At 31.7% G+C, this 27,203-nt stretch overlaps 2 protein-coding genes across 6 annotated transcripts in view; both read right to left on the minus strand.

The window, feature by feature from the left end:
* LOC142332454 (FGFR1 oncogene partner 2 homolog) overlaps positions 1-2,922 on the minus strand; it is a 48,634-nt gene extending 45,712 nt beyond the window's left edge. For 3 of the 4 annotated variants that reach the window (XR_012758304.1, XM_075378901.1, XM_075378900.1), the window contains exon 1: positions 2,731-2,922. The gene's annotated coding sequence lies outside the window, so the exon portion shown is untranslated. Of the gene's footprint in view, positions 1-2,537; positions 2,661-2,730 lie in introns of those variants that run through there. The other variant, XM_075378903.1, reaches the window with a different exon arrangement.
* Positions 2,923-8,167: 5,245 nt separating this feature from the next.
* Ir76b (Ionotropic receptor 76b) overlaps positions 8,168-27,203 on the minus strand; it is a 41,573-nt gene continuing 22,537 nt past the window's right edge. For both annotated transcript variants that reach the window (XM_075378896.1, XM_075378895.1), the window contains exons 6-9: positions 20,252-20,442; positions 19,001-19,103; positions 10,439-10,628; positions 8,168-8,679 (exon numbers count right to left, since the gene is read on the minus strand). In XM_075378896.1, coding sequence (XP_075235011.1) covers positions 8,241-8,679; positions 10,439-10,628; positions 19,001-19,103; positions 20,252-20,442 — 923 coding nt within the window. In that variant the 3' untranslated portion in view covers positions 8,168-8,240. The remainder of the gene's footprint in view (positions 8,680-10,438; positions 10,629-19,000; positions 19,104-20,251; positions 20,443-27,203) is intronic.

The raw sequence follows: 27,203 nt of genomic DNA on the forward strand, positions 1-27,203 counted from the left end.
TATCCTTCATTAAAAAAAAAAGGCTACCAAATTGTAATTTGGTATTTATTTGTATTTTTGGGGCCCAAAAGCCACATGTGGGACAGGTGGAAAAATTCTGAAATGTTTACAGCAGTAAGTACGTTTTATGTACTTTAAAACCATACAAAATATATTGTGTTACTCAAAGTGGTAGACGAGTAATGAAGATATCAAAAGTACTAAACACACTGTTCCTTCTAACCATGAATAATGTATCCAAAAAATTCACATGTATTTTTTCATATAATAATGTAGGCCTACTACACAAAATATTTTGATATGTTTATAATGAGATAACTTATATTTTAGATAGTTTGTTACTTAAAGTATGACCCACACACACAAACTCATGTTTAAACACAAAAGTGAATAGACATGCCTGGACATGAATTTTAGCATAATCCTGAATGTAAACATTGTAGAAGGCTCAGTTACGGTTTTGATTTCAATGTGATATGTTGTATTGTTGCTAGTATTAATACTGTGGTTGGGTAATGTACACTTATTTATAAAGTAATTTTATTAGCAGTGAACTTCTATTTTACGCGATATCTTTTGTTTTTAATTTTATTAATTAGAGAAATTTTTATTTTAGCTGTAGAAAAACTGGGATTAGACAGAGTGAGGAGCAACAGATAGTTTTATAATTTATACTAACTGTATTGTTATTTTAAGAACCCTTGAATTTTATAGAAATGGATTATGGAGTGTTCAACTGGCATTCACACTGAAACAGTATGTCACAAATTGACTTACAATAGATCTTCAATACTGAACAATATTTTAGAGTTAACTGAACAGCAAATAACATTAATATCCTTAAGAAGTAGATGTACTGAAACAAAAAATATCTGTTCTTTTCATAAAACCAAATATTTAGATAAATATTTTCATATGAATGGGAAAAGTTGCTATGACCCGTTTAGCAGTCACACTAAACCAATTACGAAATCTCTTCGAGAAATATCTTTGACACTTTCAACAAGCAATCAAAATTTAAAATTAATTCCAGGCAGAAAATGCTGTGTACAAAATGCTTAAACAAAATGCAAAAACCACAGACGATACAGAAAGCGAACCTGAATGTCAAGATAAAAACTTGAGGGTCAAGATATATTTGACCCTCAATGTGTTATAGTCAAGTCGGTGATTACAGCTTGTTCGGCACTTAGCATTTCCCCCATTAAGGTACAAAAATTATCGAGCAGTGCAAAGGAACCAATTTTAAAAAATAAAGTTACAAAAATAGCTGAGTCAGTTACCAGTAAATTAAATGATTCCTTTGATTTACATATTTCTACAGAATAAAACAAGTTTAGTTCTACAAAATTATTCCTGATTTAAGCAGGGAAAAGAATTAATCATTAAAATAAAGGATAAATGAAAACAGTTACATCACCCAGGAAAAAATTCATATTTTAAGTTTATTATGAAGCAGCTGGAGCATTCAAAAAATTCAAAATGAGTTTAGTGGTAGTCAGTATTTAGCCTGTCAATCCAAACAATTAGTTAAAACAAGTGGAATTTTGCCACATACCAGCAAAAAGAAACCCAGTCTTGTAATTGATGAAAATCTTATTAAATGTGTCCAAGATTTTTACTTGAATGAGCACAGGAAAGAAGGATTGTGCCTCTGCAAGACAAGCTGATGGAAAGTAACTTAATATTAAAAAAAGGCTTATCTTATATAACTTAAAAGAATTGAACACAGCCTTCAAATCACTTAATCTATACATTTTGAATATATATCACCTAATTCCTGTTAGGCTTAGGGGTATGAATTTGTAAGACCATATTTATGGAACTTGTTTACTAATATCTAATCTCTTTTCCAGTTACAATCTGTTTACTTGTATCTCTTTTGTTGAGACATAAAAAAAATTTATCAGCGAGATGTCACAGCAAACATACATTGCTTCTACTGCTAGAATCTGGCCACTGTATAGCCATTGCAAACTTGTCTTAGTCACAGCTTTATTAATTGTCTCACCAATCCCATCACAGGTATACTTTCTAATCAAAGAAGTAACAATTATTTTCAATTATATTATGAAATTATTTAAAAGACATTTAATTTGAAGTGTAAGTGTTACTATGCTTTGTTTTTGTTATAATTTTATTAAGAACAAAAATATAATATACCTGAAGCCCTATGAGCCAAATCATATCTAGACAATTTTAATAAACACTGTAATTCTTCACTACTGAGAAGAGTTTACAAAACCATTAGATATTAAAACAATGTAAGTATAAAAAGGAACACATGAATATTAATATAGAAGGTATTTATTACCAAATTAAAAATGAAAACAAGTGAACAAACAAACTGATACTAGGTAAAACTGTAGAGTTAATTTTTTAAGGTTAGCTGTTTACTTTGGTTATAAATAAATCTAACTTCAACATTTAAAAGAAAGAACAAAGGAAAAAATACTTCAAAAAGAAAATTTATTTTAAACGGTAAGTATCAAAAAACCTCTCGGAAATAAATCGGTACTTTTTGAAACACCACTTACTAGAATGCGTAGGTTCGTAATAGCTATTTAACATCATACATAATTATTTAACACATTTCCTTCCAATGATAAACCGTATTATTCAAACTACAGAAACAAAATAATGCGCATATATATAAAACTAAACTAATTACATAAAAGAAAAAACCATGCTGGAAAACTTAAATTAAATTAGTGCAAAAACTCAACGAACCTAGATTAGACAGTACACTCAAGTACAACTGCGACAGCGAACTAAACTTTAAATTGCTATTAAAACATTCAACAAACGAGAATAAATTATTTATCACACACTTTCCATAAAAACACTTTACGTAAATGAATATTTTAGAGATAATATACACACACAATAAAGGCTTAATAACAGCTGTTTCAACGAACACAGGCGCAGTATGCTTCCTTATCAGGAATACCGTTAAATATTACTTCCCTTTTTTATATCAAAAGTTCCCTTCATTCAGCCAAATGAACATTCATATTGATACATTCTTAAACGATTAAATCCGATCTCTCTAACTAAAAACGTGATTAAATTAACGATAAAAATTCATATGTACAATATAATATTTTTTTTCGAATACAAATCCCAGTTCCAGCATAGTAAACATAAGCATTAGATTTACCTTATGCTGTTTGCGCTGTCGCAGCTTTTTGAAAAAAATATACATTTTAATTAAATTCTACTAATAATATGCTACTTTTAGATTATACAGTTAATATTATTGTCTACGTTGGGAATGGTATTAAATGGTTAGGTGGTACTACTCAAACATTAACGTTCAAAATTTTGAACGGGATGGCATGGTGAGAACATTAACCCTAGTTTTACTGTTTTTGAGGTTATTAATAATTTCAACTTTTAATTTTATTAATGTTGTGTAAACGATTAATGTATTACGGAAACGATCACTGCATTCAAGAGATGAAATCTGGTACAAAATTAAACTGGCCCGTTCATTTGCATGACGATCACCCTGCGAACCAAAAATTGAAATTTAACTAAAATTATATTTCTATTTTTGTGGTAAATAAAAATGTATAGTACTAAGTGTATACAAATTTTTAATTTGAGTACCACTTTGTTCATAATTGTGTTGATTAGAAGTACTGAAAAAGTTCTTTCAGAAAATTAATGGGAACTCAGAAAATAAAGACAAACAGATTATGTAATAATTACAGCAAATTCAGTTGGATAGTTTTTTAGCAATAAAAATAGCTATGTGCTGAGGCAACCAAACTTTCCATTAAATTAACAAAACTTTCATTAAAATTTGTTTAATGGTTTTTTTGGTACTTTTATATTAATGAGGGGGACCCACCTGATTTTTCCCAAATTAACATTGATAGTAAACATTGTTGCTATGTAATCAAAGGCCAAAATCCCTGGACAGCTTGAATTATATCTGAGAAACGGTCATTTGTGTTCTATAAAATATTTCACCACATAAATTCAATAAAGTTTGACTTAAAATGGCGCAATACATTTGACTGGAAACACTCCATACCAAATTATGCTTGTTTCCCCACTTCACACTGCCCCAATCAAATACGTTCAATCTTTTGAATATGGACCTCAGATGTGGGAGTGAACAAAATTTTACATATGATTGACTTAAAAAAAAATGTATCCCACTTCTAACTCTGTTGTGCAATATGCTTTTCAGTAATCCATTTTGACTTTTTTGAAATGTAAAAATATAAGTTTCAGTAATTCAAAACAAAACTGACCAACAAAGGTAAAAAACCTTACTTTTAAATGAAACTAAAATGTTCTTTGTAATACTAAAATAAATAACTAAAAATAATTTCTAAAACAGATTAAATTAGCTAAAAATCGTTTTATTTCATAAGTCTGTAATAACAATTTGTCAACAATTAGATTTAATTTACTGTTATATATAATGGAAGACAACACTAATTTGTAAACTTCAGTAGAATTGACAGAATGCTCTAATTTGTAAACTTCAGTAGAATTGACAGAATGCTGTTGATTTATAATAAAGTGAGTTAATGATATGGCTGTGACTCATGAATACATGTCGGATATCCAGTCTGAAGAATAGACATATACAAACCATATGAAGTTATATAGACATATTTTAATGAAACAGATACGCCTCTAATCCAAACCTAGTAGAAGCTGGTCAACAATGGTAAGTAAGAAATTCACATTAAAAGAAAAAAACACTCGCTGCTATTACTACCCCTCTTTTTGTTATGTACCCTCTTCAAATCAATTGTATTCAAGACACATTATCAGTAGTTTGTAATAAACAGATAAAATTCTGTTGATGGCCAATTAGAAAATGTGAACATAATCCTAATTTCCGTAAACAAATTCCATCTTTTGATTAAACTTATTATTGTGAAAATTTTCTTAAATTTTGTAATTTAGGTAAAATGTTGTATAATTTTATATACCTATGTAATAAAATTTCATAATTTATTAATTATGTAAAAAATTAATTTATAACCAATTTGTTCCTAAATGATTTAATGTTGTTTATAATTATCATCAAATTAATTCCACTTTTAAAATTAAAACATCCTAAAGTAAATCATTCATAAATTATATGACACAGTGTTCAGGTCATGGGCAGTCAAAGCTCACTATAACCTTTATTATTTTTCATGAATGAGAGCAACACCGATGTGTGATAAATTCCATTCCATTCTCTTCTTTATTTCCATTGCTGTAATATGGTCATTTGTATTAAAAAGTAATTGTTTGAAAATTAAATGCAACTTATTTTTATTTAATAGTAGCGTATAAAGTTATCTGACAAAATTATAACGACCAGAAAATTTTAATTATAATTATGTTGTTTAACTTAGTTTACAAATATAGAGTTAAGAACAAAAATAACCACAAATAAATAACTTATAAGATAAAAAAAAAATACAAAAGTAGAAGCAAAATTGAATTATATATGTTTAACAATCTAAGGAAAGACTATTTTTAATTAGTTCAAAACCATACTTGATAGTTTTATCATACTAAACATTTATGTTTGTATTGTGTAATTCTTTTTATAAAGAAATATCATACCATAATAACCAAAATAATTTCCTTTTCACCAGTATTTTACTTTTATTAATTAATACTTTGCATTTTAATTTATATATAAACTGTTTTTACTAGTTAAAAATAAAATTAATATAAAAAAGAATTACCAAATAGATACCTATTTTTAACAGATTACCTGTTTTTAATATTACTTTTGGGAACAGTTTATTTTTAATTGAATTTAACGATCTCTACCAGTAAATTAAGTGAAAATTAAAGTACAATTGACGAAAACAAACAATTTTGGAAGAGTTGGCCAGTGTAAATATAATCTTAGTATACTACACAAATATTGCAACACTTTTCCCAGATCAATAGATATCACTATCAGTTGAAGAGGTACTTCCACTAATCCCTTAGTTTATTTTTATTATGGCTGTGAATAAGGTAATAACAAAAATTAAATTTATTGAAAACCACTTAAAGTCATATACTATGATCTTTTTCTGAAACATCTTTAATAGTTTTATTAACATAATGATCAAAAACAAACAATACTAGCCACCAGTATTGGGGCCTGAAGCTCACAATACTGGTTATTTATGTATCAAAAGATGATTTGGCATTATAAAAAGACCATTTTACACTGAAAAATTAAATAAACCAACGTACAATGATGTATTTTTGATAGAAATTTTTAAAATAAATGGGAAACAAATGCTAGTATGGTGGAGGAGATGAAGTCATGATTTTGTGAATCAATAAAAAAAGACATATAAGTTTTAACTTCTCAGTAATTTATAAATTTGTAAGATGGTAAATGTTAAAAAAATTTAGCAAAAGTTTTAATTCTATGTTAAAAAAATAAGGTAAAAATTTCGTTTTTATTCATTATTATTATTAAGTAATAAATAAAGACAACTAAAAAAAAAAAACACGTTAAAAATAACAATAACATTATGATTACAAGAATATTGCTTAAATTAATCAGATATTATTTATAAAAAAAAGAAGAAAAAAATTATATTTTTACTAAACTTTGTATAATGTAGTTTTTCACTTATCCGTACTCACTTATTTTTTATTTACTGTCTTTACTGCACATACTTTAATTTTTTTTGGGGGGTTGAAAATGTTTTTACATTAACTTATCATCGCTCGGGTCAAAAAGTAACAAAAAGCCACTTCTCAAATATTAAAATATCAATAAAATAAAGTTAAAAGTACGATGGTAATAAGATTACAACTAAAGTAATAAAAGAATCGTAACCATTATGATAAAGTATGTAACACGAATAACAAAATAAAATTTATGATTGATTATCATTAAATCTTATTGAGTATATTGATTTAAAAGTAACAACACCCGGTCTACTACATTGTTATTATTTTTTAGGATGCACTGTAAGTCCCTCAGCAATTTAAATCTGCGATATAAAGCCACATAACAATGCAGACCACAAGGATGTGGTGCAGAGTCAAGTGGCAGTCGCATTGCATGCATAGTGGTGTTTTCTGCTGACATCAGGTATCCATGAGTAGTTCCAGTATGTCCTAATTGCAATTGAACAGGACCACTTCCTCTCAGCAAATCTTTTTGCCTGAAGAATCCCATGGTAAAACCTATCTTCGATGTGTGTGAGTTTATCTGCTGTAGCGATCCAGTTAGCTTACCTCCTTCTTTGAAGTGTGTTACGTTTAATGGAATTAATAAAATCAGTAGTTGCAACTTTAGTATTCAAAGTACTAAATAACATTTTAGTGATAATTAAATTATAGTAATTAAATATCATCTTATAAAATATACGATTACTTAAATAATCACATCAGTAGTTAAGTAATCTTAAAAAAGTGAATGTTTTAATTCCGAAATTCATGAATTCGTGTGAGAAATATATGTGGAAATATAAATATTAGCGTATGAGATAGGCTAAGATAAAAATTTTCAGAATAAATGTAAACGGTAATATTTTGTCAATAAAAATTTATATAAATAAACAGTGTTCACTTAATTAGCTCTCATACAAAATAGAGGAAGAAGTTACAGTTGTTATAATGTATTTTTGGCTCTGATAACTCAGGATATTACAGATGACTATACAGTGTTGTTCATAATAGGTTAATGCATAGAATATGGTCTCATACATCTTGCTATAAGAGCATTATAAAGCACTTTTATTGATCGATTATTTGGGTTTAGGAAGAGAGGAGGCTCAGTTCTACCAGACAGACACCACAATTATCAGTTAGCCTCTTTGGGTAAAATAAGGATTAGAAACAAAGTCTCTACAGACATAAGTCATACTCTATAAAACTCCAGTTCCAATGTTCAAGGAGCAGAAAATGACTATTTCCGTAACATAACCAAGGAATATGGGACCAAGGATAAATTAAAAACAGATGGTAAATGAAGGAGACAATTGAACCGTAGAGGAATTGTGTGTGAAAAAGAGGGTAATTCATTAATCAAAGACTCCCTAAATAAGTAATAGTTCCGAAATATAATTCTGTTAAGTTTTTGCAATCCACTGGTTACTGAAAAATTACTATCGCACACAAATATCTCTAACAAAAAACAAAGCTATTATTGGGATTAACTCTCTTAATAATAAGAACCAAACTATTGTATTTATATTTTAATCTTAAAAATTAAAAGCACATAAAAAAAGTAAAGCGAAAGAGGATTACAAATAAAATTATTTATATTGAAATAAAAATGATGATAATGGTCGAACAGGTATTAAACGCTTTGTACCGTCATGTGTTGTAATACTATAATATTCTCTACCGTTAATTTCAATTATGGGATTTTTATTAGTAATTGACATTAATCTTCTTTTCCATTTCGGATAATGTTTTGATTTTTTATTATTATTATTATTATAGTTTATAACATCGTATAATGGCCATGTTGTTTTAAATGAGGTCGACGAATAATTTCTCCATAATAATTCAAATATAAATGCTATTGATGCAGCAATAAATCCTGATATTATTACAATGTATGTTGTAAGTAAATCTGAATTTCGTAACTGTCTTTCTTTACTTCTTAGATCTAATGGACATATTGGATTATTTGGTAATGACTTTGATGCTAGATGTGTTATTATGCCAGACTCAACGTACGATAACATTCTGAAATCATACCAAACAAATTATTTTTGAAAACAAAATGTAAAAAGTTCAGAAGAGTTTGCATAAGATTTTTAACTTAATCTAAATATCGCAAAGATAGATCAATCTGTTATAATATGACTAATATATTGAAAATCTTAGTTTTTATTCCAGTTTTTAGTTGAAAAGCCCTTCACTAATGATAAATTTTCTGAGTCAAACAGTAAACTGTATCTCTTATAACCTGATGACTCTGCATCATGTAGAAAGTAGAATTCTGGAAATATAAGTGTTTAAAGTAAGAAGAAAATTGCACTACAACCAAACCCGTATTTAATAAACCAGTTTCTACTGATTATTGAAGTTAAGAATACTGGATTTATTTTCATTACACAATAACAATTTTTTTAGGCTAAAATAATAAACAAGTAAAAAAATGTATAAATCATTATATAACATAAGCGTAATGTTTACACAGGCATTGTATAACAAATAAATATTATATAAGTATAAATATAATTGTATAAGAAAATGTGCTAGATGACACGTAAAATAACATTAAATCCAAGGTAAGACTTCCAAATCAGGACTATAACTTGATAGTATCTGTACTAACTGAAGAAAACTATCTGCAATAAATAAGTACAGCAGAAGATTAGCTGCAGAGCAACTTGCTACTAATTACATTAAATATCTCTACGCAGAAAACAGTCATGTTTAAATCTATCCTATTTCTTTAAGCTTTTTTGAGAACCATTTCTGATAATATTTTCATGAAGTTTCGTGTTCTGTAATGCGATACATATAAAAGTTTCTAATAATGGAATGTATAGAGACAGGAAATGAAGAAAATAAACCGATAAATAAATATAAAAAGAGAAAAATATAGAAAAAACAACAAAGAGAAACAATGGAAAAATTTCTTAAAATAAAATTGAGGGTTTGGACAATAGATGTTTTGAAACCGTTGTGCTTGTGATGAATCAGCTTCTGCTACATCAAAACACGCTCTATCATCAGGATATAAATACCACCAGGGTCAGCAAGTTGTGCAATAACAGTTAAGTGTAAGAGCGAAGAGTGCTTCTTGAGAATATTCCGATTTCTGATAAAAGTGTGACAGTGTTCTTTTCTGCCTATAATCTTAAAATCAAGTTCCAAACCTTTCTTAAGTAAAGGACTAAGAAAAGAAGTCTTAATGCGGCTAGGGAGTGCTATGTTGTTGAAAGATTCATTAATTATCTTTGTATGAGGAATAACAATAACATCTACAAATTCTTTTAAAATACTATCAGGGATGTCATCAACATCTACTGAATAACCACAAGTACAAGTTTTAACTTACGGACTACCACCAGGAAATAAAAATATTTATTAAAAATTACATTGCCTTCGCAAAAAATATTTCAGAGATAATTATTTAAACCAAAACCAAACTCTGCCATATTTTTCCAACCGATTAAAAAATGATAATATAGTTCAAAACTGTGTTAATTCAAGAAAAAAATTACACCAGTTCAATAAAAATTCTAGAAAACATGAAACAGTGATACATATTCAAGGCCACAATAACAAAAAAAAATAAAAATAGATGCTTTCACAATTTTGCTAAAGTATGAACAGTGGAAATCTATGCTGTCATATCAATAACCATATCTTATATTTTACAGCTATAAAATCATAACAGGAAGGTATGAATTAAATATAAAATGTAATAAAAATAAAGATGAGGTTAATCGCTTAAGAGAATTAATGTACAACAGTAAAATCAAATACTTACACAGGATTAAACAATGATGGCAATATGCTATGTTTTGGAAATGCAAATGCCATAGATCTGGTTAAATAAGAATCTTTTGTTACAACATATGTACAACGATCTTTTTCTAAAACACCCTTAATAGTTTTATTAATATAATCATCAAAAACAAACTGCTCTAACGAACGTATTTCATTCAAATACAACCAACCTGAAATTGAGAATAAAATTATTTTATTAAAACATTTATCTATTTTTTAACAGAAATTATAATAAGGTATATCAAAAATTAGATGCTACTGATGTAATTACAACCGTGTGATGTTATGTGCCGTAACAAAAAATGTTATTACGAGAGATATGTCACTTCTGAAACTAATAAAGCTATTTTTAGATTAATAAAAAATCTATCCCAGAATTACTACGGAAAATGACTGACTGTGTGTTATTACTCTCAACGAAAGCCTTTAACTAGAGCCTCTTGTACAAGGGACGTTCAATAATTAACGAGATAAGTTGATGTAGAGAGAAAAAATGGTTCATTCAATTACAACTAAACTTTTTGGAAACATTGGGAACACATTTAATCAGCTGTTTGATCATAATTAATCTAAACATAACTTCTTTTGCTGATTTCAGAATATCAGTTCCGCTCAAAACATGTACACCAGAGCAATGTTCAGTGAAAAAGGTTTTGCTGTCAGAAGGTGTGAAACCGGCATAAATGAATGCTGAAACCACAGTAATGTGTATAAATGGGTGGAACAGTTAAATTTGGGCAGAACAAATGTAACTGATCTCCATTGCGCTTGAAGACCAATTGAAGTTTCGACTAACTGCATAAATTATCTTATTCGTAACGACAGACAAGTCAAAATTTCCTGAATTGCTAGTTTGTGTAATACTGGCATTGGAACTGTGCATTCAGTCATTCATGATGTGCTGGACTGTAGCAAAACGTGTTTGAGACGGGTTCCAAGACGGTTAACTCAAGCTCATAAAGACACCCGGATTCGCATTTGTCCTAAGTTCAAAGAACTATTTGAAGCGGAAGGTAATGACTTTCTACGAGTAGATTGATAATAACCTGTGATGAAATGCAGATGCACCATTTTGAGCTTAAATCCAAACGGCAAAGTCTTGAGTGCAAACATCAGGATTTGCCCACAAAAAAAATTCAAAACACACATGCAAGCTGGTAAAGTGATGTTGACGATCTTTTGGAACTTGCAAGGTCCAATTTTCAGCGACTAATTAGAAGAACAATGTACCGTGAACAGCAAGTACTATTCTAAATTGCTCCAACAGAAAGTGAGACCTGCGTTAAGGTGAAAACATCAGGGCACTCTCTCAAAAGGTATGATTCTCTTGCACAACTATGCACACCCCCACATCGCTCAGAGAACGGTATAAACGCTCAAGAAGTTGCGTTGAGAGGTGATGCTACATCCTCTTTACAGCCCAGACCTTGCCCCATCCAATTTCATTTGTTCAGTCTGCTCAAAGACTTTTTAGGCGGCAAGAACTTCGACAACAAAGTTGTAAAAAAAAGTCGTACACGAATGGCTCAAACAGCAAAATAAAACTTCAATGCTATGGGAATCAGAAAGTTCACAGAACGGTGGGAAAAGTGTCTAAATATTAAGCCGGAGACTGTTGAAAAGTAGTGCAAGTTTCATCGTCATTGAATAAATCGTTTTATCAATGAACATTCTCTACATCAATTTTTCTTGTTAATTATTGAACGTCACTCATACTTAGGGTGATTTTCACGTGTTGTAAATATAATTGCGGGTCAAAAGTATAAAGGTAACAAAATACCCCTCCAGTAAAAAAAAAAACAATGCATTATATGCGTTGCCTCTACTTTGTAGGGAATATGTAATTATTAGATTTAATTAATAGCACCCCCTCTTTTTTACGATGATGATTTTTTTAAAACATGTATTATAAAGTAAAAATGTTTTTTGTTAATGGATTCAAGATAAATTATTATTGTTTTCAAATTAAGTTTTAAAAAAATCATCAGTAAATTTTATAATATATTTTTTCCACTATTGAAGTACATTACTAACTTTTAAATAAAATTTAACAACAAAACAAACCGTACATGTTGCTTGTGACATGAACGATAACATCCAACTTTCATAGGGAAAGCCACCCCCCCCCCATTCCTAGCCATGATGGGCTTTAATGGGAGACGTCTTTTGCCCTCTAACTTTTTACATTTCACAGTAATAAGCCAGGCATCGTTGGGAACCCAACGATGTAAATGCCTCGGTAGACATTTACATTGGTGATTTTCAAACTCAGCTTTTGCTTCGCTGTAGACCTCATCCGGACATCTTGAATCTCCTTCTTTGTTGCTCTCTAAAGCGGCTAATCGAGTTCACAGAAGCACGAACCCTGTACCTAGTTCTACTTTAACTTAGCCGCTTTCTTGTAAATGTCTCATAGATTCAGAGCAAATTTAAAAACAATATACCACCAAAAATGTTGTTCGCAACAACAAAAATTTACTCCTAGTTCCCTTAGCGAACTCAACTTCAGTTCATACCTCCGAATAGATTAATTTATGGACTCCAGTCTGGTCTACAATGATAACAGTATTGTCTATGATAACATGGATGCACCAGAATTAACAGTGCAGGAAACGAGTGAAATATTGTATGCAGAGTGTAATCCATAGTTAAGTGTATTGGTTGACCGCATAATGAAATTCATGTCGGTCACTTCAATCCAACTGTAGTGTAGTTGCTAGTAACGTTTAATTAATTTATTTGAGAATATTGTGGGTATTTTGAACTTCTGCATTATTATTAACATTATGGGTTATCAGAACATTTCCACATTGATTTTTTTTGGGCTACATAAATAACTTATTCACACAGCTTCAACAGTCTCATCAGAAACCGATGGTTGTCCTGTTTGTGACCGGTTCAATAAGTTACCAGATAATTTTTTTTTATTATATTTTTAATTCAATTGCCTAGCAACAAACAAACCTATTGAAATATTTTTAAATCTCTAAGACAAACCTCATTCTTTTTTCTCTACCGGTAACGATAAAGGACATTAAGAATATTTAAAAATTATCGAATCATTGGTTATTTTTTATTTTGACCTAATATATTTTTTTAAATAAATATATTAGTTATTACACGTTCGTGATTTTACTAAAATTTTTGAAACCTTTATTCAATCTTTTTTCTATCCTATTAATAGGAATGAAAATCCATTTAATAAAGTCTGAAACTTTAGTTACTTTGGCTATTTAATATTTTGATCTTTTTAACAGGTACGTATTGTTCTACCCGATTGTAATGCTTCTCGAATGCTTATTAGCAACCGAAAAAATTACAATTAGAAAGGTACCATTAATATTTGAAATAATATCACCAACACGTTTGGTCGTGTGGGTGTTATTGTTGACAATATATGTGCGATGGCTTATCCGTCATAGCCATTGACTTGTAGACAAAAAGTAGTTCAAAATTGGGGATCAAAATTTGCTTTGAAATTCGGTTATAACCTATATGATGCTGTTACGTCTCAATGGCGGTATCGGCATCATGTGTGAAAGGGAGGGGTTTTAGTCGGTGAAAGCCCGACACACTCTATGTACGGGTGGCTGGTAGAGCTTTCCCCCTCCTATAAAAAAAAACCCAACTTATATATTATTAATTCCAAAACGTTAAAGTTTATGTTTTAAAATTAAGTAATAAAGTACGCATTTGGATAAAATACAATCAACGAATTATTTATTTACACAATATAATAACTACGGTAGCGGCCTTTTTTATTTTCAATAATAACCGACAAAATTGTTAAAATGTAAAAAAGTTAAATATTAAATATGATGCGACTACGCCGTGTTTTTATTAAAAGATTATCGCAAATAAAATACATTAAGTTTTATTTAATACCGGATAAATGGTTTTCTATTATATTTTTAATTCAGTTGCCTAGAACACAAATCTATTGAAATATTTTTAAATCTCTAAGATAAACTTCATTTTTTCCTACAGCGGTAACGATAAAGGACATTAAGAATATATTAAAAAATGATCGAAACTTTGGTTATTTTTTATTTGACCTTTTATATTTATTTATTTAATATATATTTTACCGCACGATCTAAGTTTACTAAAAGTTTTTATAATAACAGGAAGAAAAATATATTCACAAATGTTTGAAATCTTACTTATTTTGGCTTTTGAATATTTAAATCTTTTTAATCGATATATATTTTTTTCTAACCGATTGTAATTTCTATCAAGTTCTTAATAGTAATATGAGAGAAATTATACTCAAAATCGTAGCACCTATAATACCAATACGTATTTGTCTTATTATTAAAAATATATGCAATAGCTTATCCGTCAAAACCACGGACTTCATCAAAACTTTTTGTCTGATCTAACTTCATCAAATCTCTGGAGATTTGATGAAGTTAGATTAGACAAAAAGTTAGGTCAAAATTGGCTTTGAAATCCGGTTATAACCCTATTATGCTGTTATGCCTAAATCCGGTTAAGTCAAATACGAAGACGTCAAATCTGATGAGGTTAAAAATCCAATGAGATTTTTTTTGGAAGTTATTTCCAAAAAATAAATAAATAAAACAGAGACCTATTTAGAAAATTAATGAAAAAATCTCAAATTTCCAGTGATGATGGATGAGAGGAGTATGGGAAGGAAAACAAGTGAAAAAGTGAAAAAATATCGGGAAAACAGAAGAAGTTCCAAACTATTACGCAGACGTGATCCTTAGTGGTTCGGACGAACAAAAAAAGAAGAAATGACGTCATTAAGTAGCACTTTGTTTCAATTATTATATTACATTTATAACTTACGTAATTACAAACTATAAAAAAAATGCTTATAATTTAAGTACAGTTATATAATTATAACATTATGAGATTGTAAGCTATAACAAAACGGCATTAAATAAAGGTCATAAAAATCACGCGACTCTGATAGGTACAAGTAGTAGTTTTTAAACCAAGAGGATTACATTAAAACTTATAATACATCTTATTTAAATTATATTACTCGGCAAGTGTTTCGTGTATGTAATTCAAATAAATTGTTGAACATTCATATTTTAGGAAGCAAACTTCTTCAGCCGTTAATCTTATTCTATAAGTCCGGAATATAAAGAATAAGGGAGTTCCAGAAGCAGTCACTCCTACTATATCACGCCAAAGATACACATAACTTTCAATGCCCGTCGATCTTTGGCATAGATATGCCGGAATATGATCTCGATCCGCTGAACCGGAACCGAGGAAGAAAATTTCAACAAAAATAAAGGAAAAATCACAACGTATTTATGGAAGAACTGTAACGGGAAACTAACAATCCTAGGAACACAATAGGTCAGTCAAGGTCCTGTCCAAATGCTACATAAATGATCCACCCGTAATCCATCAGCGTTTAAAGTTACCTAACTTCTACAGGGAGAGCAGTCATAATCAAATCCAACACAGTCAATCAGAGGACATAGTTCCCGCATTCTTGTCGCATATCCTATGGAGTCAAAAAAAGCCCGTAGAAAGCTGCTGGATAAGAAATGATCAACGGCAAAGAAAAAGGATGGCTTATGTTAAAAGAACTATGTATCCATCGAAGGACGGCGAATCGAGACAATTCTACACAAAGAAGCCCTTCAGGTTCCTTCCGGGGCATCTACCCGGCTCAAAATTCCTAGAAAGATCAAAGAATTTTTAGTTAAAAGAGGAACAACAAATTACGGTCGAGGGATGTTGTATAGACCATCTTAATTAAATATAAAGTTCAACAGAAATTGTTTTTCTTCCGTAATTTTAAGAACCATCACAGAAAATGTTGCGGCTTCTTAACGGAAAACCTTGTCAATCCTTGAAATTTTACGGGACGTCGAAATGCGGTATATAAAATTAATACGTGCCACAATCTCACTCTAACAAACATTCCGAGAATAAACGGTTTTATTATTATTTTATAAATAAAACAAAACCTTCCTTAGTTCAGATCATCCATCAATTCTTAGTCTAGACTAGAAGAAACAAAACTACATAAAGTTGTCAGTGACATTTCCTTAGTGTAATTTCACTGTCCGTTTCCTTACAACTTCCGATCCTAGTTTGATGAAATATAATAATTTGGCGCAAATTTTAACTGTAAAAAAAAATTTAAGAACTATACAGAAAGTTTACGTACGTGTAGCTTTAAACCACCTTTATAATACAGCGGATAAAGTTGAATTATACGTCTCAAAGGCCAAGTTTAAGATATCAACCTTAATGAAAACTGTTTCATTTTAGTCCAGTTTCTATTTAACCCGTTTAAAAATCACAGCTCTATAGACCTTACCGCTTTAGTTTTTCAGGGCTATCGCTTTGTAATTTCTTTCACAAAGAGGTTTTAAAGAAAGTCACGACACAACATTAAATCTAATTTGATCGGTTATAAAAAGACAAAAGGAGGAATGACTTGTAGATTATTATTAGTATTTTATACGGGCTAACAATAGACCCCAAAATTCAAAAACGTTCAAGAAAGTCAAAATCAAAAATTCCAAAATCAAGAAAATCAAAACGATGCCGTACCATAGGTGAACTACAATGCATTTTTTTAAAGAAGAAAATCGGAATAAGTATAGTGAAACAAGTATATAATTTTTTAAGTTCGAAATACAAAAAACCGAAACATAATTGTGGGTTGAAAAGGAACCATCCCCCATTGTAGGAGATTAAGCCAAAATGACTATAATTCTAAATCAGAAAAAATAGAAAAGAAAAACATATACGTATTTATATTTATTTAAATTACATCTAACTGAGATAGGAGTGTAAAGTTTACCCACAAAAATTGATCGCCGACTAAAAGTACATTAACTTTCACATAAATTTTCCCAGATTTCAGGAATTTAAAAAGTTTAAATTCCACACCATCGTCAATTCTGTCTGTTGATTTAAATCTAACTTTCATGTCAATTAACAAGTATTAATGTGAAATGCTTATTTCCAACGTCACCAACACTCGTTTTGCAAAGCTTATTTTAGTCTACTTTTCAGGTAGCACGAATGGTAAGAAAGAGTAACGTATTTGATGAAGATGGCCGTGTGAACTTAGCCACCATCCTCTCAACATACTTACTATTACGCACTTGTTTTATAAATTCAAATCTTTGTCTTCCTCTAACGGTTTTACCTTCCACCTGCACCTTTATTATATTACCGAATTACCAAAATATTCGGGATGTTTTAATACGGGGTTTTCATAAAAGAACGGCAGGGTTTCTGTAATTTAGATCAAGGCAGTTGGTAAATTTTGAAAAGTGATGTCGGTAATCCTGATAGCCTCCAACCCAAACGTTTTTGTAACAGCGTTTAATAAAAACCGGTGTGGTACTGCTGTTGAGGTATGAATAGTTCGTTGCTATGTTCACTGTTCAAGAAAAAGCAGTGTGCTTTGTGGCAGGCTAAATTAAAGTCCGTAATTTTAGTTCGACGTGAATATGGAAAAGAACCACCGCATGAAAATAATATACATCGGTTCAAACAGTTCGAAGAAATTGGATCTGATCTCAAAGAAAATCAACCGGTAGACCACGAGTATCAGACGAAACTGTTGGAACAAACTACGTGCAATCGGAAGTCCTAACAAATCCAACTCTCGTCGAAGTCTTTAGTTAGATATTCCGAAAACAACAATTCACAACGTTTTACACAAAAAATTGAAATGACACTCAAAATCCAGCTACTGCAGAAATTGAAACCTTACGGAGAAAAACTTTTCGATTTCGCTTCCAAAATTAATGAAAACCAATCATTTTTAGACGATATAATTTTTACGGGGTAGCTGCTACATTCCATATTTCTGGGTGTGTTAACAGACACGAATCACGAACTTTCTTGAGAAGTTCAATCGAATCTGTTTTTAGCCAACTGTTATAAAACGGCAGCCATCAAGCGCAAAGTTTTTTCACTCCCAAAACATCATGTAAAATGTAGTGGGCATAATCTACTGAGATGTTTGCAGTTTCAATTTTACCTTCAGTTGGTGATCACTTAATAGTGTGGATGTTTGTTATGATTTCATCAGTTGTTGCGGTTATTGTGCATTCCTGAATTTTAATTACCTTGAAGAGATGTATGATCAAGTTTAAAGTAACAGTCTGCTTTTTTACCGTCAAAAACAAAGGGGAAGAATCCTTTAAAATCAGATCTTTTTCTATGTCGCTCAGAATTAAACCTTTTAAAACAAAGTACTTTATAACAGCTTGAATTTCAATTAAATCCATTTTTAGAAAACTTCAAACTTGTTGCTTTACTCAACTGCCACAAACAAGCAAATGTCTGAAACTTTGCAACATGTCATCTAGAGGATCATACTTGACAAATATCATGTCATTTGATCATAGTTGAGCCATTTCTATGTCAGATCAAGAAATTTACGAACAGCCTAAGTAAAAATTGGAAAATTCATTTTGGTCTTATGAAAAAGAAAAATAGTTCTGTAAAAAAGGGGCCAATGACTATTTTCTGTGATTTTATTACTGTAAATATTAAATTACTAATTGAAATGTTAAATTACCTTTAGCAATATGTTGTTTTACCTTTTCATTATCATTAATATCAACAAAATATCCTAATCCATGTGCTACTGAATATCTTAGTACATTGAGATCTCCATCAACCTGTAATTTACAACAGTAACATAAAAAAATTGTCATCATTAGAAGTTATAATTGTAATTGTTTCATTCTAGAGGTATAATAATTATATAATATATAGTTTTCTAAGTAATGTAACAGTTTTTATCAAATAGAGTATGTTTCTGAGAAGAAAAGGAACTTGGTCCTTTACCAACCCTTACGACAAGTGATGACCAAAATATTGCTGGAATTGTAAGAAGATATATCTTAAAAAGAAGATAGAATAATATCTTAAAAACAGTACTACCTACTACTCTGCTAATGAATTTTTGTATTTAAAAAAATTACCATTTTTAATTAACTTTTTCTTTATTTGAAAGAATTTTAACTGTTATGGATAGGGTACTGAAAGAAGAATTTCACATGTGTATTAACAGTCATAAAACCAAAATACTGGTATACAGTAAGAACAGGATGAATAGAACAATAAAACTGAGAGTGAAACTATTCAGTAAGTGGAAGAGTTTCAATGTTTGGGAAGTAAAATAACAAGTGATGAAAGAAGCAACAAAGAAATACACCAGACAAAGAATGCCTTTAACAAAAAGAAAAACCTTTTTACAGCAAATAATATAAGCCTTGAGTTTAGAAAACAATTACTGAGAACATTTGTGTGGAGTATTGCATTGTACGGTAGAGAGTCATGAACAATTGAAGGAGAGGAAAAGAGGAGACTTTTTGCTTTTGAAGTATGGTGTTGCAGAAGAAAGATGAAGATATGTTGATTGGAAAAAGTGTCGAATGAGGAGATATTTAACAAAATTAATGAAGAGAGAAGCATTTTGAAACGACAAAAAGGAAGAACTCAGCTAATAGGACACATTTTTAGGTACCAGGGTCTGGTTAAGAAGGTGATAGAAGAAAGGGAGAAATTGTAGGGGAAGGCCTCAGTTAGAGTTCATAAAACAGATAATGGATGATATGAACTGTGATACTGGGAAAAGAAAAAGGCTGATAAGGAAGAAGAGTGGAGAGCTGCTGCCAACCAGCCTAAGGGCTGTTAATCAAAGAAGAAGAACTGAAAGAACATGTTGATAAAAGTTAAATGATTTTTCATTTTTGGTAATGGATATAAAAGCATAGTTAAAAACAAAATAATTTAAAAGCAGTAAAATTGTTTTATTTTATACCTTTATAGCGTATTCCAAAGCACCACCTTCAGATGTAAACCACCTATGTGACTGTTTACCAATATCTTCAATTGTTTGTATAGGTAGTGTAAATTTAGATAATGTTAAAAATGCTGTTAAATTGGCTGTATAAAATGCAGTTAATATCATAACAAATAACCACCATGTTGCAAATAACATTCTTGATGAATCTGAAAAAAGGTTATGAATAAAACTGAAAGAGGTGCATAAATTTCAGAAAATCAAAAAATTAATAATAAATATTAATAAATGAATACTTCTCATACGATCTTATTCTGAGGTTCTTCAGAAAGTTCTCTGCCTGACAAAGAAATCATTCTGGAATTTTTCAGAATTTTTATTTCATTGTAGTCACCTTGCAATTCAAAGACCTTAGACTTTTCAAATTTTTAATACCATCAGTATATTACAATATGTCCAGCTCTGCAAAATAACCACTTGTCTCAGCTTTGACCTCATTATTTGAAGTGAATATTCATCCCAACATGGCGCATATGGAAGCACTTCAAAATAAGTCATGTAGTTTTGCAGCAACAACCTGAGACATGTCCACCAACTTGTTAGCGAACTTCAATTTCTTTAATGGGAATCCCCAATTTTTATAAAATTTTTCTATATAACAAGATTGTAAAGTATCTTTATTCCTGGACTTTTTCCCTAAATGCAAGTGTTCAGGTGTTACATCTCATATCCAGTTGTATCAAATTATGAACTCTATAAGTTGAACCCAAGTCCACAATCTTAATTTTACTCTTTTATTTTTGTATCTAGTTGTATTTTTATGAAATTTCATTATTTTTATTAACTTCTAAAAACTGCACATGTTTTGACAATTTTACGATCCATGCTCCAAATTGTGTATAAATCTCATTATTCTGGATTAAGTTCAAAAAATAAATAAATAAACAAATTAACAAAAGAGTTATGTTTATTTCAATTTATGAAAATAAATTATTAATTTAATTAAACTGACAATTATTTTTCATACGTACTTCCATAATGCTACGAAACAAAAAAAATACTTTCAAATGCTTTATTTTATAAAAAGAAAATATTTTGACTAAAAAATAATAAAATATTTCTTTACGTCCAAATCAAAAGCTAGATGACCACCACTATCTGTTCCAGTTCTCTTGTGTAGGAAGATAAAATGAGCTATTTGTATTTATCTCTGTTTTGTAAATGGCACCAGCTGCTATGGTCACTAACTACTAATAAACGTAAAATTCAACACTGTTTAAGTCAATGATCTGCAGAAACCAGTTTATTAAATGTGACTATAGTTTAAGCATTTTACACTGATTCTCATCCTGAAATAACCAGGATTCTAAATCTTGACAAAACTATTTGCCAATCTAGCTATGTGTGAAACATCACACGATAAAGACCTTGTCACGTTTAGATGAATCAAGGGGCTTTCAAAACCATATGTTCTACAAATAATTATATAGTTCAACTAATCAACAAAACAATGACTGTTGGATTGATTCATTCTGTATAAGTATACCCCTATACCCTTACTCTATTTCAAGATATCCGAAGTGTATAGAACCATCAGATTGATTGTAAAGGGTGTTCATTATCTTAACCAAGACTTTGCATTTTATTATACATTAATATCTTTACAGATAAATTCTATTTGTTATCTATTTTATTGAAATAAACATCTTATCTTACTACACTGGCACCTAACATGGTCCAGAATCAATAATTATCGATCATCCAATGAATAAAATTTGTATTATGATAGAAATTGTAGCCATGCTGTTTCTATGAATGCACTGCTTTACCCAAGACAGCTAATGAAGGAAAAATGATAATGTGTACTGTAGAAAAAATTTTTGTCTAAACTTACAGTTGAAACATAAAAAAATACTATTTGCTGAACGAGCTGCAAATCAAGAGGTTTTGTTGAAAAATGTTTGGTTTTTTGATGAGGCAAATTTCACTTTGACAGTGTGATTAATAAACAAAATGTGTAGCTTCAGGCATTACAGACTTTATGAGAAATTGCATCATGTACCAAAAATTATAGTAAGAATTGCACCTCAAGTTATCACCTAATAAGATATGTTTTTTGAAAAGTTTGTGAAAATGAACACTATTTAAGTATGTTGAAGAACTTTACAAGGTTTGTTCAGGAAATAACTGAAATTTATTTTTTTAATCTTTATTATTAATTTTACAGATTATTAGTCCTTGTCCCCTTATTCACACACTTTTCCAAGCGATGTTTCCACTTCGCAAAGAAGTCCTGTATGGGTTCATTTGAAATGGCCTTTAAGGTCCATGATAAATTTGCTTTAATGTCATCAATAATCTCAAAATGGCATCCTTTCATCACTGATTTTAATTTCAGAAATAAGAAAAATCGTAAGAAACCAGGTTTGGGGAGTAGGGGAGACCGAGGGAGGACAGTCATCTGATTTTTGGCATAAAACTGGTGAATTCACAAAGCTGAGTATGTGTGGGCGCATTGTCGTGGTGAAGGAACTATACGTTGTCTCACCACAACTATAGTCTCTTTTTACAGATAATTTCATGTAACTGTTACAGAATTCCTTGATAGTGCGCACGGTTCACCGTTTCACCTTGACTTGCCTCAATGCAAGTCAAAATGCACAATTCTATTACAATTGAAAAAACAGACCGAATCACTTTGACATTGGATCGATACTGATGTGCTTTCTTGGGGTGCAGAGATCCATTGCCAATCCATTGTGATAATTGAACTTTTGTCTCGGTTAGCTAGTTCAGAGGATGATATTGTAGGAAAAGAAGACTGAAGAAGCCTAAAGAAGTTAGCTGAGATAATAATTTTTACTGATGTAAATGTCTGCCTAGTCATTTGCATTGGTGGCATCCCAAATGAGGCCTGGCTGATGACTGTGAGATGTAATCAGTTAGAGGATCTAAAGACGACCCCCGGTAAAGCCCCTCAGGGCTCGGAACGGAGAGCGTGGTGTGGAGACCGGAACCGCCACAAGGTCAGTGTCTTCTCCTACGGGGTTGGGATAGGGCGGAAAGATAACATCCAGCGGTTCCCTCAGCAGGCCGGCCAGGCCTGGTGCTCCGGTTGGCATCCAGGTCCCACCGGGACCTCCTGGCAGGGGGAGGTCCCACGTTGAGCCGGCCAGGGAACTTCTGCCTTTTTCCATCTTCTTCTTCTTATTGGTTTTCTCCAGGCGGTGGTCGACAATGAATTGAAAATTCGCTCTGGTGTTTGCTCTTTTATTGGAGCTTGCGAGTGGGGAGGCTTTTATTGCAGCGCCGCTTTGGCGGGAGAGCTGTGCGGTCAGCCGCACAGTGGGAGTGACGCTTGTGCAAGCACGTATCGCTTGTCAGCGGTAGTATATACTGTACTACCGTTAACATCAGAACTGCTAGCGTTGTATCCGCCGATATTAAGCTAGGCATATATGTTATAATAACTCCCCTTCGTCTAGGAGGGCGCATACGTCTCCAGATCTGATGGATCTCGCTATTGATTCGTTAGGGCGTGGTGGGCAGTTTGAGTCTGGAGACGTGTACCTTTAGCCGGGTGCCTTTCCGGTCGATTTCGTAAACTTTCCCTGCTAGTTGAAGGACAATGTACGACGAGCCTTCTCATGGAAGTCTCGAATTCTGCACATCAACCATCACGAGCAGGGCCGGTGTTCTACCTGATGAACAGTTGGTAGTCCACCTCACATGTGGGTTGCTCTTCTATGTTGTCAATGAACTTCTTTTGAAAGTAGACCTCCTGATGTGATCCTGCCTTTTCCTCTCTTTGCTCAGTGGGTTGAGGCGGTTCATCTGCTTTTGGATGCTGCCAGTCTCCGGGTCTCTTTAACTGTCTCCCAATGAGCAGTTTTCTTGGCGACGTTAGCCCGATTTCTTAATGCGAACAGCACTCGTGGCACATTCTTATCCCAGTTTAGATGTTAGACATCCTGCTTGAGGGCTATTCTCAGCGTCTTCTTCAACTCCTCAAAACGACGCTCCATGGGATTTGCCCGTGGACGTACACACCCGCTGGTCGATATCCTGCCCAAGTGTTGCATCCTGCTGTCCATACAGTGCTGTTTTCATCCACTCTGAGGTGAGTGCCTGAGAACCGGAGTGCCATACTACAAGTTCTTGTGTGTCTCGCACCTGTTGGAACAGAGAAGTGGCAATAACTTCTTGCAGTCAGGTTGTAACCGCTCCACTCAATTCTTGACCACGTTCAGTCAGGTGTAGTCTGCCTTCATCCCGCACCATTTTAGCGTTTTCTTCTTCTGCCTGTTCTCTTGGCAACAGATCTGGTAGTGCATTCTCCTGGCCAGGACGGTGCTCTAATGTAATATATTATAATGTATAATGTAAACTATATTTTTTTAAAGCACTGTTATAAAATATGCAGATGCTGTTTTGAAATTTATTGATGATCTTACGGGTTCTGGATTACCATTACATAAAATAAAAATTCCTATCAGACTATCAATTGTAGTTTTATTTTATACTTAGTTTCTTCATCTATTTACCTAAAGACTATTCATGTATTTATATATTATAAATAATTAATTTTTTTTTTTTTTTTTTTGTCTTCAGTCATTTGACTGGTTTGATGCAGCTCTCCAAGATTCCCTATCTAGTGCTAGTCGTTTCATTTCAGTATACCCTCTACACCCTACATCCCTAACAATTTGTTTTACATACTCCAAAAGTGGCCTGCCTACACAATTTTTCCCTTCTACCTGTCCATCCAAAATTAAAGCGACTATTCCAGGATGCCTTAGTATGTGGCCTATAAGTCTGTCTCTTCTTTTAACTATATTTTTCCAAATGCTTCTTTCTTCATCTATTTGCCGCAATACCTCCTCATTTGTCAGTTTATCCACCCATCTGATTTTTAACATTCTCCTATAGCACCACATTTCAAAAGCTTCTAACCTTTTCTTCTCAGATACTCCGATTGTCCAAGTTTCACTTCCATATAAAGCGACACTCCAAACATACACTTTCAAAAATCTTTTCCTGACATTTAAATTAATTTTTGATGTAAACAACTTATATTTCTTACTGAAGGCTCGTTTAGCTTGTGCTATTCGGCATTTTATATCGCTCCTGCTTCGTCCATCTTTAGTAATTCTACTTCCCAAATAACAAAATTCTTCTACCTCCATAATCTTTTCTCCTCCTATTTTCACATTCAGTGGTCCATCTTTGTTATTTCTACTACATTTCATTACTTTTGTTTTGTTCTTGTTTATTTTCATGCGATAGTTCTTGCGTAGGACTTCATCTATGCCGTTCATTGTTTCTTCTAAATCCTTTTTATTCTCGGCTAGAATTACTATATCATCAGCAAATCGTAGCATCTTTATCTTTTCACCTTGTACTGTTACTCCGAATCTAAATTGTTCTTTAACATCATTAACTGCTAGTTCCATGTAAAGATTAAAAAGTAACGGAGATAGAGAACATCCTTGTCGGACTCCCTTTCTTATTATGGCTTCTTTCTTATGTTCTTCAATTGCTACTGTTGCTGTTTGGTTCCTGTACATGTTAGCAATTGTTCTTCTATCTCTGTATTTGAACCCTAATTTTTTTAAAATGCTGAACATTTTATTCCAGTCTACGTTATCGAATGCCTTTTCTAGGTCTATAAACGCCAAGTATGTTGGTTTGTTTTTCTTTAATCTTCCTTCTACTATTAATCTGAGGCCTAAAATTGCTTCCCTTGTCCCTATACTTTTCCTGAAACCAAATTGGTCTTCTCCTAACACTTCCTCCACTCTCCTCTCAATTCTTCTGTATAGAATTCTAGTTAAGATTTTTGATGCATGACTAGTTACAACTAATTGTTCTGTATTCTTCACATTTATCTGCCCCTGCTTTCTTTGGTATCATTACTATAACACTTTTTTTGAAGTCTGATGGAAATTCCCCTTTTTCATAAATATTACACACCAGTTTGTATAACCTATCAATCGCCTCCTCCCCTGCACTGCGCAGTAATTCTACAGGTATTCCGTCTATTCCAGGAGCCTTTCTGCCATTTAAATCTTTTAATGCTCTCTTAAATTCAGATCTCAGTATTGTTTCTCCCATTTCATCCTCCTCAACTTCCTCTTCTTCCTCTATAAAACCATTTTCTAATTCATTTCCTCCGTATAACTCTTCAATATATTCCACCCATCTATCGACTTTACCTTTCGTATTATATATAGGTGTACCATCTTTGTTTAACACATTATTACATTTTAATTTATGTACCCCAAAATTTTCCTTAACTTTCCTGTATGCTCCGTCTATTTTACCAATGTTCATTTCTCTTTCCACTTCTGAACACTTTTCTTTAATCCACTCTTCTTTCGCCAGTTTGCACTTCCTGTTTATAGCATTTCTTAATTGCCGATAGTTCCTTTTACTTTCTTCATCACTAGCATTCTTATATTTTCTACGTTCATCCATCAGCTGCAATATATCGTCTGAAACCCAAGGTTTTCTACCAGTTCTCTTTATTCCGCCTAAGTTTGCTTCTGCTGATTTAAGAATTTCCTTTTTAACATTCTCCCATTCTTCTTCTACATTTTCTATCTTATCTTTTTTACTCAGACCTCTTGCGATGTTCTCCTCAAAAATCTTCTTTACCTCCTCTTCCTCAAGCTTCTCTAAATTCCACCGATTCATCTGACACCTTTTCTTCAGGTTTTTAAACCCCAATCTACATTTCATTATCACCAAATTATGGTCGCTATCAATGTCTGCTCCAGGGTAAGTTTTGCAGTCCACGAGTTGATTTCTAAATCTTTGCTTAACCATGATATAATCTATCTGATACCTTGCAGTATCGCCTGGCTTTTTCCAAGTGTATATTCTTCTATTATGATTTTTAAATTGGGTGTTGGCAATTACTAAATTATACTTCGTGCAAAACTCTATAAGTCGGTCCCCTCTTTCATTC

Source organism: Lycorma delicatula, chromosome 11 (genome assembly GCF_047948215.1).
Source record: "Lycorma delicatula isolate Av1 chromosome 11, ASM4794821v1, whole genome shotgun sequence".
NCBI lineage: Eukaryota > Metazoa > Arthropoda > Insecta > Hemiptera > Fulgoridae > Lycorma > Lycorma delicatula.